This window comes from Haliaeetus leucocephalus, unplaced genomic scaffold (genome assembly GCF_000737465.1).
Source record: "Haliaeetus leucocephalus isolate CR32 unplaced genomic scaffold, Haliaeetus_leucocephalus-4.0 Scaffold162, whole genome shotgun sequence".
NCBI classification, from domain to species: domain Eukaryota; kingdom Metazoa; phylum Chordata; class Aves; order Accipitriformes; family Accipitridae; genus Haliaeetus; species Haliaeetus leucocephalus.
The window spans coordinates 15283411-15295897 of record NW_010972598.1 but is presented as its reverse complement, the minus strand read 5'-3'; the positions used below and the strand labels follow the sequence as shown (position 1 = coordinate 15295897).

The 12487-nt window shown below is 40.7% G+C and overlaps 1 protein-coding gene across 1 annotated transcript; it reads left to right on the top strand.

The window, feature by feature from the left end:
- Nucleotides 1-3675: 3675 nt before the first annotated feature.
- BMP10 (bone morphogenetic protein 10) lies at nt 3676-8821 on the top strand. The gene is made up of 2 exons (XM_010562874.1): nt 3676-4019; nt 7708-8821. Exons 1-2 carry the CDS (start codon nt 3686-3688, stop codon nt 8649-8651), a joined length of 1278 nt encoding a protein of 425 aa, XP_010561176.1. The 5' UTR covers nt 3676-3685; the 3' UTR covers nt 8652-8821.
- Nucleotides 8822-12487: the final 3666 nt, after the last annotated feature.

Below are 12487 nucleotides of genomic sequence, written 5' to 3'. Positions count from 1 at the left end.
ACTCTGCCTGCCTGATGCACCATTTATTGCTAATGAAATGGGGTCATTGTTTATGCTACAGATTTAATAATAATTAAACAGTGATGCTTATTAATGTTCCCTCTCCAGCTACCTCAGTTAATCTATTTAGCATAGATTTTTCTTCTGAGACCAATTTTCTTTCTAGGATGCTTATTGTGCATATAAATTGCAGTGCATGTGGAAAAAAGGACCAACCTCTTCGTTTCAGTTACATGAAATAAAGCCCTTCTGTTAAACAATTTAATTCAGAAAAAAAAATGCATGTGTTTTAAATTCATCAGCCTGCAACCTAAGGAAACAGGAAGCTGCTTTTATATCAGATGTACTTTAAGGGTATTCCTCATCTGGCAAATCCCCAGCAGGGTCTAAATTGAGTAAGTTAAGAAACTCAGCAAAAGCCAGTTTGTATATAACACAGCAGGCTACATTGCCCTTCAGTATGCTATTGTTCAAGGAGTTATCGAAACAAGAGCGGAAATGCAAAGACAGTTGGAATGTCTGAGCAGTAATTGTGTTCCTAATGAGCCACTGAATCACAATGACATATTTGTGGCTTAGGAAATTTATGTCAGATCACTGTGCACACACTAATTTTTACTTTACGCATTTATATCTGCAGGGTGTGAAATTACAGATTCATAGAAAATATGTCTGGACTTAGCAGGGCTTAGAGAGGTCACTAGCCCGGCCTCTGCTCCAAGGCAGCGTCAGCGCTGCTTATGTCACTGATGGAGCAGTTAAAGTAATGCTGTTCAGTTTTGTCACCCAGCGAACTAGAGTTGCACAGCAAGCTAAGTTTTGATTCATAGGAAAGTGGAGTGAACCTAGAAAAGCTCCTCTGGCTCTAGAATTGTTAATCTGGATTAACGGAGTAACAGAAGAATTTCACTCCATGTCTGATTAAGGACCAGGTGCAGTCCTCAAAATAGCCAGTGCATTCATAGGGAGACAGGAGACTCAGCTGAAATTCTTGGAGCCGTACAAATGCTGAAGAAATCCTTTTAAATTCAAAACCTTCAGCTCTAAATCTCATAGAAAACCCCAAACCCTCAGAAAGGAGTCATGTAATACTGTAGATCCTGGTGCTTACAAACTCTGCAAGGCATATGCGTGTGCTGTTGTCTGTGCAGTCAAGCCATTATTCATACTTGTCTGAGAAGGAAAACCTGATATGACCAAGGACTGAGGATAAGGCCATATGCTGTGAAGTGCTGAGAAGGCTCAGCACCTGATGCCTTCCAGTAAGCAGCAGCTCTTACAATATGCTTATCTCTTTCATTTAGCAATTTCTGCATTTATATATATGAAATCAGTGCGTTTCTGAAATTAATATTTAAGCGTTAAAAAAGGAAACCACTTCTGTAGGTATTACTGCTTTCATGATAAATCCACTACCTGCACAAGCCAGCCGGAAGACTTTCCTTTACAGTAGCTAGTATTGTGCTTCATGAAAGAGTTAAGGCTAAGTCTATTCTCATGGTTTTTAAAGTTAATGTCACTTCCTATGGCAGTAAGGACCTTAGTTCATCATAATCTGGTGATGAATCACCAACAAAAAGATGGTGCTTTTCTTTTAAAGTTAATTAACAAGTGGCCTGAACTCAGCTCCAAAATTTCCCTAAGTTTTCTGTGCTTAGCTCTGGAAAGCCACAATATTCAGAGATGAGCATTTGATAAGGCTGCAGAAAATTTATAGATAAACTTGCAGAGATAACCAGGAACTTCACGATAAGGTTTAAATTAATCTTCCTAAGCTCAAATACCTACTTCTAACGTAGTATAGCAATAACAGGGACCTTGATAATGTACTTTGCTTCTATTGTCAAGTTCCTGCTGTTCAGAAGAAGAAAAGTTGAATAAAATGAGGTTAAAAGGCCATGCCAACGTCTGGCTCCATTACATCAATACTGCACATGATTTTCACAAAGATATTGATATTTAAGAAAAAAATAGAGGATGAATTTAAAACAGGCATGGCTTCAGTATTGTTCTCATTAAGTTAGCTGGAGTTGTGGCCATTTGTGCCAGTGATAGATTTGGGCTATTGAAGGAGGAAGAAAGTTGTAGAGGTGAGGTAACAAATCAGTGGATGCGCTTAGCATAATGGAAAAGCAGAGCCCAGAAAACTCAGCAGATCAGTGGTGGTTTAGTCTTTGGGTAAAGTTCTTAGTGCTTGCAAGGACAAAACCTGCAGTAGTCATGAGAAGAAATGCCCCTTTATCTTGAGTGCTAGACCACTGGGGCAGAGGAGCTGAGCTCTGGCCCTGTTGCCAAAACAAGAGCACTTTGAAGTCTGTGAAGAATGAGGAGATTTGGGGGGACGATGTTCTGTAAGAACTAGACCAATTTTTGCATACACAATGCTCGCATTTTGTTGAAATTTGCACACTAAAGCAAAAAGGGCCAGTAAATAATTTTAGCACATCTTTCTGACAAAATCATTTCCACATTCCCCACATTGTGCCTCTGAGCTATTTGAGTTGATGCAAAGGTGAAGTCAGAGTAGTCTGTTGGCCTTTGTGTGTTTCCAGTAGTTTTTAGACAGCCTCTTTGGCAGTGCTGGGACTAAATCAAGAATAACTGTAACCTTCCAAGTCACATATATAACATAAAGAAGGAAGGAAAGGTTTTCTGAACTATTTGCAAATATTTCAGTCCCCTGTCTGTTTCTGAGCATTTATGTGGTACGCAGCACTGAGTGCTAGCATTCAACTAGTGTTAATGTTTAGATCTGGAAAGAGTGGTTTATAGTGAAAATAAGCACTGCAGAAAAAAAAAGTCCTTTTTCACCATCTATGTGAAGCCAATGCAGGTGTATGGTGCCTGCATAAAAAAAATTGAGGCCCAGCTTTACAGGCCACCCTCTGGCTTGCATTCAATCTCTCTTCAAAATGCTCTTTCCAGCAGAGCCCTTGCAAAGCACAGCTTTATAGTTGCAATGTGAGAAATTCTCCTCACTCATTTTGAGCTCATCTGTTCCTTTGCATTCAGGGCCTTGTGACTCCAGTATCGTGGTAGTACCTAGAGCTCTTCTCCCATGCTGTGTGCTGTACAAGCACACAAGAATGGAACTTTTCCCAAAGTTCCTTTGTAAGTGTAATGTAAATACTTAGCTCTAAAATAGTTTTGAAAAGGGCAGAGTTGTTACCTTAAGGGAGCTTTTGTTTGCTGTTGGTGTGAAATTGATATGTTTGGATAGAGGCTCTGAAGAATTTACATTTTAGCTTGAAATCTGCATGGATGAAAGTTGTTCACGTGCAGCAAAAGAAGTCAGCTACCAGGAGGAAGAAAGAAAGGGCAGCTTCTCTCTGAGGAGAAACTTGTCCTATCTCCAAGTGTCCTAGCGCAGAATGTTTACAAAATGCTCATTAAGGGAAAGGGGATTGCGAGATAGCAACAAATCTGGTGAACAGCTTACACTACACAAGATAAGAGAGGCAAGGCAACCATAGAAGAGAGCAAGCCATATCCAATTACCGAGACCTGGTTTTGGGGAGGGGGAAGGGGGAGACAGACAGGACGGATCACAAGTTTCAAGACAAGAGCTTCCAAACTTGTCATCTCTCTGTGACACAAGCCGTGTACAACCCAGGGGATAAAACCGCCACTTAGCCCACACGAGAGCTAGAGCTTGTTGAGTGCGGTTGGAAGCTTGAGCGAAGTCATGGATTCTGTAGTCCTCCAGCTGTGGGCTGTCCTCTGTCTCTTGATTCACCTTGCCACTTGCAGTCCCATCCTGAGCTTAGAGCACTCTTCTTTGGAGGAAGACGTGCCTCTTTTCGACGAGATTCTCTCCGAGCAGGATGGTGTTGATTTCAACACGCTACTTCAGAATATGAAAAATGAATTTTTGAAGACGTTGAACCTCTCTGACATTCCCCTGCATGAAACAGCCAAGGTGGATCCGCCAGAGTACATGCTAGAGCTGTACAACAGGTTTGCCACCGATAGGACATCTATGCCATCCGCAAATATTATTAGGAGCTTCAAAAATGAAGGTAAGATATGGGCATCTCTAGGAGAAGTAAAGAGAAATGAGCATCTTTATAGTCAGTGTGAAATGTATTTACCAGGCATGGAGCATGAACCATACTAAGGGAAAAAAGGCCTTTCAGTGAGGATGGCATTGGAAATAGGCAGCTAATACTACATGTACCAGGGTTACCCAGATCCCATTTCTTGTGAGATAGATCTCTCGTCCTTTGCTTTTGAGACTGTAAGGTTTTGTAGGAAGATGTCTCTTTAATGTTTGGGCAGCACCAAGTATAACTTAGGTGCATCGTTTTCATTATCCTCATAATGACGCACATCGTTTGCAATGACCCGATTGATTTTTCAAATGGATACCTTAAGTAATATTTGAAACTAATGCAAGAAATGTTTTTACACACTGTTCAAAGGTGCAATATTTTCCTATTATGAGCTTAACCAAATATGGCTTTCTGTTAATATCCTCTCACTTTGGATGCTCATGGGATTTGTAACATTTTCTTCCTTTGTATCTGAGCACAGTCCAGCAAAAATACATAGAAATACATGAAAGAGAATTTTGGATAACCCTTAGATTTTACTTAGGAGGACTAGAATATTTCCTATTAAAAAACAAAGAAAACAAACAAACAAACACCCCCCACACCCCACCCCCAAACCTGAAAAGCCTAATTGTGACCTTAGGTAGTTTCCCTATATGTTTCTGCTTCAGCATTTCCTCTCAGTTCAGTGAGGACAAGATAATGTTTCAGTGCTAACATTCAATAGTTTGTCAATACCGATTTGCACCAATACAGGTTTTATGTTAAAAACATTTTTCAACTAAACAATTCCAAATACAGATAACTCCACTTGGCAAACACAAGTGCTTCGATTCATTTTAACTACTCAGGGGCACATGCAACTATTCAAACTGCTGTGGGGCTTCTATAATCCTTTGTTTGTCTAATTTATGAAGTATAAAGTCATTATTCCTTTTTCTCTAACATTTTCACTTTTGAAATTATGAACTATAAGGAGAGGCTACGTGCAAGTCACTTCAGTTTTGCAGTGGAGTGAGATGCAAGCAGAGAATCCAAAAGCTCTGTTCTGGTCTGTCCTTCTGCCAGGCCCAGGCACTCTTCACCAGCAATATGTTTCTGGTTTGAAGAGCCACTACACTGTGGTTTAAATCTTCTTTACATATTCTTTCCTCCAGTGTGGAAAAATTTGTTGAAGGGTTGTTAGTAAACCAGTTACAACCACTGGTGAAGAGTCACTCATGTGAACCACCATTCCTGTCACTGCTCATCAGCATGAGTGAAGACATACGCAGAAATGCATGTTGTTCTTTTCTCTTTTTGCACTGTTTGGAAAAAATAAATGGGATAAAAATTGCCAAGTACAGTGTGCTAAAGAATAAAATACAGTGTGGTTTAATGATGTAAATCTGAAGTCATTCCACTGGCAAACCCGATGTTCTTTCAGGTTTGCAGCATTGCAAATGGTACAGACCGACCTTTTGCCAGTAATACATTAGGGTTTGCAGTTCTGTGCTTTTCTGTAACCACGGCATTCGATGCCTACTTCATCACTGCAGAAGTTCTGCGCCAGTTGGAGTAAATTTGGCTGAACTTTTTGTCATTTTTGTATTTCTCTCACTTCTTCCAGTCCAAACCAGCAAGCTGCAAAGTGAGACTACTGATATTAAGACAGCTTCATAAACGTATGCAGTTAGAGGAGCTATGCAATTAATGTTTGTTATGTGTCTTGAAAGTCTGTATAACTAAGAACCATCCATTTCATGCTAACAATCTCTTTTGATAGAGAAATTAATTACTTGCAATGATCAGGACAGCAGAAACAGATCATACCATGGAATTCTTTTGTTCACCTGCCTACTGAAAATTGGCAGTAATGGTAGTTTCATTATTAACCATTAAATCCTTTATTAAATTTGTTATAAGAACATTATAGAAATACAACATGCTGCATGGCTGGAATTAGTTCTTTGTTTTAAGCCATGGACCGTAACATCTCCATTGTAAATGGGACTGTAATCAGTTCTTAAAAGTTGAATAAAGGTCTTAAGGGAAATTTTTCTTTTCCTGTGGACTCCAGATCTTCCTTCCTGACCCTGCTAGGGGTGTACTGGTAACAGTAGGAGATATTTCACCTTATAGACTTTCTAGCTAAAGCACAGAGTCACATCCTGACTTAGAAATAAACACTTCTTATGCCCTGGTAGCATTCACCCAGCTTCTTACATATGGCATGGCCTTCCCCTGCCTCCTGGTGAATTACTTGTGCTCATCTTCTATATGGTCAGGTGGCATTTCTCCATGCTGTCATTATATGTAATCACTGGAGACTTGCTTTAGCGTATCAAGGTCTAGGAAATCCCGAAGATCACTTCCAGTGTGGAGATCGCAGCTAAGCTTGAATAGTATTGTCTTTCAGCTCACAGTCTGCTCCTACCCTGATGCTGTGCAGAGCATATTCAGCTCCCACCTTTATCAATTGACAGGTAGGGAAATGCAAGCAGAATCTCCCCTCATTTTTTAAATTTATGAACAGATGAAAGTGCAAAATGGAGAAAAAAAAAAAGAAAAAGGCAGGTGCCTCAAAACTGAAATTAAGTAGGACAAGTCATGTGCTTAAGTTAACTGATTGCTTAAGTGCACTGATGGAGCATGGCCAATACTTGCAGCTTTATCAGTGTCATTTTTCTACAAACATCAAAATTGGAGAAGTCAGAGATGAAGATAGTAATAGGTCACAAGTAGCTTGCCTTTGCAGAAATGTTACCCATAATCCCTATGTTCTAATCTGTCTTCCAAGTTACAAGTAGACAGCACAGTAATTCAGCAACAAATACACAATCATTAGCTAAGATTCCTGCATTGTGTAAAGAAATGCATATTGCCTACGTATAAACAAACAACGCAGATAGGACAGACAGCCTGACTGACAAGCGCATATTATGTTCTTATATGTTTTATTAACCAAAGCTGCCAAAAGTGCCTGGCTGAGTACAGCTGTTTGACTGCTCACTTGAAGTCCATTGAGTCTGTGGCAGAATTTCTGTTGGCTGGTGGTTCACACTGGACGTTCACCGCCTGCTCTTCCTAATGAAGAGCCTTTACATCTTCCAAAGCAACTTTTCCTCCCTTAGTGCTTGGCCTTTTCAGTTTCTGAGGGATGTTTCAGCAGAAGGGAATACTTGCTAGCACAGAAAAGCTAAGCAGACACAGATACAGCCTGTTCTTGCATATGCAGCTTATATGTCACCCATCTCATGTTTACTCCAGTGAAATATCCTTCTTCCCTTTCTCTCCTACACCAACGAATGTTTTTCCTCATTTGTTAAATAGTTGCTGTGCAGCAGCCTGGAAGTGATTTGTATTTCAGTATTAGGCAACATGTTTTTAATATGTAAGCCTTCCAGGTGATAAGGAAGTCCCTGGAAAGTATGGGGAGAGAAAGAGGATCTATAAATCCAGGTTTACGGTCTTTAGTATGTCTGGGACCTTGCTGTCCTTAGACATCTAAAATAAAGTCGTCCTTTTTTCCAAGAACAGTTTTGGGAAATGATGAAAAAACACTCTCCTGGAACTGTTTGAAACCAAGAAATGCAAAACATGTCAGATGATCTTCAGTGCATGTGTTGCTGGATATATTCATCCTTCTAAAATATTTGATCTTTGTCATTTCCAGACTTGGCTTCCCACCCTATTGGTATTACAGGAATTCGGAAATACCCTCTTCTATTCAATGTTTCCATCCCTCACCATGAAGAAATCACCATGGCCGAGCTGAGGCTCTACACCTTAGTGGAAAGGGACCAAATGCTCTACGATGGGCTTGACCGGAAGGTCACCATTTTTGAAGTGCTGGAAAATGACCGTATGGGGGTAGGAGAAGAGAGAAAGACGGTGGCATTGGCATCCAGGCAGATCTATGGCACAAGCAGTGAGTGGGAGAGCTTCGAGGTCACCGAAGCCATCAAGCGTTGGCGAAGGGCAGGGCTGACCACGCACCGGCTGGAAGTTCATATAGAGAGCAGGGAAGAGGACGAGCAGAATGGAGAGGGGAAACTCGATATTGACATCAACTCTGAGGCTAAGCATGTGCCCCTGTTGATTGTGTTCTCTGATGACCAAAGCAATGACAAAAAAGAGGAGAAGCAAGAGCTGAACGAAATGATAGACCATGAGCAGCTCCTGGACTTGGAGAACCTGGAAGTCGGCAATTTCCATGGCCAGCCTGGTGAGGAGGCGCTGCTCCAGATGCGCTCCAACATCATTTACGACTCTACTGCCCGAATCCGGAGGAACGCAAAAGGCAACTACTGTAAAAAGACTCCACTGTACATAGATTTCAAGGAGATTGGCTGGGATTCCTGGATCATCGCCCCAGCAGGGTATGAAGCTTACGAGTGCCACGGAGTGTGCGCCTACCCCTTAACAGAGCACGTCACACCAACAAAACATGCCATTGTCCAGACTTTGGTTCACCTGAAGAATCCCCAGAAAGCCTCCAAGGCCTGCTGTGTGCCCACCAAACTTGATCCCATCTCTATTCTCTACTTAGATGCAGGGGTGGTCACCTACAAGTTCAAATATGAAGGCATGGTGGTATCAGAGTGTGGCTGCAGATAGTAGCAGGGAACGCATGCACAGGGGAGTGCACAGGGGAAGTATTTAATGATTCAGTCTGTAAATTTGTACATTTCAGATTTCCTATTTAATAAGGTTATTTAATGAGGCATGTACAGATAATTGTATGTTTCCTGTTACGGGGAATGGGCAAGTCGTACGACCATAGGGAATGTATATTTTGTTCCATTGCTTGCTTCTTGCTGTTCTTTGCTGTTCAAATTATGACCCAGTCTCTTTTCCTATCAGGGCCTAGAGCAGATTACTGGATTGTTTGGAAGGGTTCTTTGTGCCAAAGGGGCACATTCAAATTCACAGAAATAAAGGCATATTTTTGTACTTTATTAATGTCAATTGGCATCGATAGGGATTTCCAGAGTTATTGAAGATAGGTGAACTATGGGCAATATACACTTAGATTGTTTAGTTTTGTGTAAAATCTTTATAAAGATCTTTACATGCTCAGATGTATTTTTTTTTTTTAGTTTATCTCTGTGGATCTTGAGTCCCAATAATTCTCAAGTTCCTAAATCACTAAGGCATGACAATGTGTTAGACTTTTTCCTTTTTTCTTAATCCTTTCTTTAATCTTTCCCTGTCTCAGTTAAAGGTAACTGGGAGGGGTGATTTGGCATCTGGAGCAGAAGGGAACCATTCCCTTTCCCATCTTTCTTAGTACAGCAATGGGCCCAGGAGCAGTGCCAGGCTTGTGCAGTGCTTTGATGTGCAATGGCAAGAAATTCCCCCTGTGCATGTTTATTACAAAAGCACCCTGTGTAAATCGGCGCTGGCTTTGTTGCATTAGCCGTGTGTTGTCTCTCAAGAGCCAGAGCTTTAGGTGGCAGAAATAAGTGCAGTAAATTTCCTAAATCCTTGAAATTTTATCAGTTTATACCAGCTAAGAAACTAGTCCCCCTACCCAGTCCAGTAAACTACATACAATACAGCTACGTAATCCAATTCAAATGGCCAAGTAGTATTGCATTTAGTCTGCATAGAGCTAGACAGAAAAGGAAACCCCTTTGTGCCAGCTAGATAGAGAGGATCTTTCCTTTATGCATGTGCTGAAATTGTCAATTCATAAAGATATTGCCCCCCCCCACTTAAACTATATATGATGGAGTCACATGCCATGTTTCCACCACTCTTCTGCAACAAATCGTGGTGATAAGAAGGTGTCAGAGCTGAGAAACAATAGACCCGTCACTTTATTTATACTAAGCTGCAAATTTGTCAGATTCTTGGGGAAGTGTAAGTGACGTTGACTCTCTTAGACTGTACCAGAGCCTGCTGTACTGTCCCTGCATCTGTTTTACACTTTTAAGGGAAAGGTATCTTCCCTGGAAGTGATAAGGGTCTTTGAAAGAACCACTCTAACACTTCATGGGAATGAACACAAAAGACGTTGCCATGCACCAACTAAAACCAGTTTCACCTATTTCCACACATACTCTTCTGTGCTTCCCGTAATTTATTGACCTATTTATTGACTGCTTGCCTTTGTAATATAATGTAGAATACAGAATGTTTTATTTTTGTGCTTGTGTGTAATCCCACTTGGATAAAACCTTGTACCAATCCTATTTTATATGGAATCTCTCTGTTGAGTTGTGCTGCACAGAGATTGGGGTTGCTTATTTTTTTTTTCTCCCCTAGATATTTGTAAATACCATATACCACAGTTACCTCCCTTGCTTACAGAACTGTTCACTCACTGCCGTCATTTAAGTAGCATTCTGGAGCATGTATGGTCTTGTCCAATGTATAACTACTCTTGCAGAGGCATCATTGCTGTAAGTGGTCAGCTGTGTAGTTTATTGTGGAGTTATGCAGTCTCCACTCGTGCTGCGTGTTTCCAGATAGCGGGCTGCGCCATGGAGCTATATTGTTATATGCCTGCTACAGATCTCACCCTGCGAGTGACTGACACCACTCACAGACCTTTACCCTGAGCTACACTGCAATCTTAGTCTGTGGTTAATGGCACATTAAAAGAATTCGTAAGAGGTGTGATATTTTGCTCTGCTGACATGAACTGCAGAAGCCAACGGTTGAAGTGTGACCACACAGATCCTTTCAAAACTATCCACAATTCTTATGAAGCCATTTGCCAAGACAAACCATTCACCTTGTTAGGAGTGATAATCCAGCATTAGGGAGATAATCTGACATTTGCTTTTATCATCTCTTTTCTGCAACTGTTCCTGTGACAGTGATCTGACCAGAGTGCTTTTTGCACCACTGTCCTTAACTGAGCAGTACCAACACTTCGTGAACAGCACCAACCTTTCTGAACTGCATGTAGGAGGACCTGTGCCTTAAAAGTAATAAGTAACCCACTGTAATCACCCATAATCACTATAAATTTTCAAGTGACCATGAAGCAAGGCAGAGTGGCTGCCTTTGCACTCTCTTATTGCCAGAGATTTGTTGTAATAGAGTAGATAGTACACAGTGTGTTACAGTACAATGCAAATGTGGGTAGGCATGTAATTTTATCAGTTAGTAAACCTGCATGTGTGAATTTTTACAAGATCAGTAAAAATATCAATGGTAGCTTTTTAGAATTAGAGGCCAGCCAGTCTTCTGATACTAGTAACTTTTCTTTATAAAGAAACACGGACTGTACTGCTGATTGAAGAGGATTTCAGCCAGCCAGAGTTTGTGGTGAAAAACTGTGAAGCATGAGATGTATCTCACTGTGCTATTTTGGGAGAAAACTGAGCATCTCTTGAATCCTTCAGCTGCACCTGTGTTGTTCATAACCTGAGATTAGAACTATTGAGAACAGTATTTCATTTATTAATGTGTCTGTTAGAATTGCATGCCTGCTTTATGAGCAAAAACTTACCTTACTTTTACCTTACCTTTGCATATAATTATGCGAAGACATTTGCTGGATGTTCACGCAGTTAGATGGCAGAGATCAGGCAAAATAACACCAAAAAAATGGGGGCAGTTATTTTATAAAGAGCTTTCCCTAAGTAGTAAATTAAGGTTGCTTCTGCAAACTCAGAAATGCTTGGCTTTAAATGCACCTGTCCATATAGGTAAAACACTCACAAATAACACGATGAGTGCTTGACAAGAGCCAGTGCTACCAAGCTGTAAGTGCTGGTAATGTCAGTGAGACATTAAATAATCCACTGCATGTTTTCATTTTCTTTGTTTCTTTAGTCCTTCCTTCCATCCTCCTTTCTTCCTCCTTCCTTCCAACCATCTGCATTAGTACTGTGACTTCTGTTTCTAAAAGAATTTATTTTCACATTAAATAGCAGCACGCATTGATTTTCCTTTCATTTCTGATCTATTTTATATCAACATGCTAGCAGATGCTTGACTTAAAAGTGCAAACCAATTTTAGAAAGGTTTCAAAAAATATGGCTTCAGTATGGAAGTATCTATCTTTCTAGCCATCCATCCATCCATCCATCTCTGAATTGCATGGAACTGAAGGAGGCAGCAATGCTGTCTCACCAATATCAGTTGGATTTTTGCTTTCATCTGTTTCTAACTGAATATGTATAAGAAAGTGTAAGCAGATATGAAGCCCTTTTTTTGCTGGATGTTGTATAAAATGCCAGGCAGTGCTTGCAGTCTAAATAGGACAGGTAAAGGGGTGGGAGCAGAAACAAATGATACAAAGAGAGGAAGAGCCTGGATAACATATCAGCGAGGGGGCTGGGGGAAGAGTTTTGGTCTTGGATTGCTGCTCTTAAATCAACACATACGATGCCTCCAGAAGAGCATGAACTTCAGGACATCTTACTCATTTCTTGGTCTTGGAAGAAATCATGATAGCTGTGTCTCCTGTGCAAACACTCGGCACCAATGCCAGA

Bases quoted from the DNA above. Each gene is read 5' to 3' on its own strand.
- BMP10 (XM_010562874.1), top strand. From the start codon at position 3,686: ATGGATTCTGTAGTCCTCCAGCTGTGGGCTGTCCTCTGTCTCTTGATT. The intron at 4,020-7,707 runs GTAAGATATGGG...TGTCATTTCCAG, and splicing joins TAGGAGCTTCAAAAATGAAG to ACTTGGCTTCCCACCCTATT.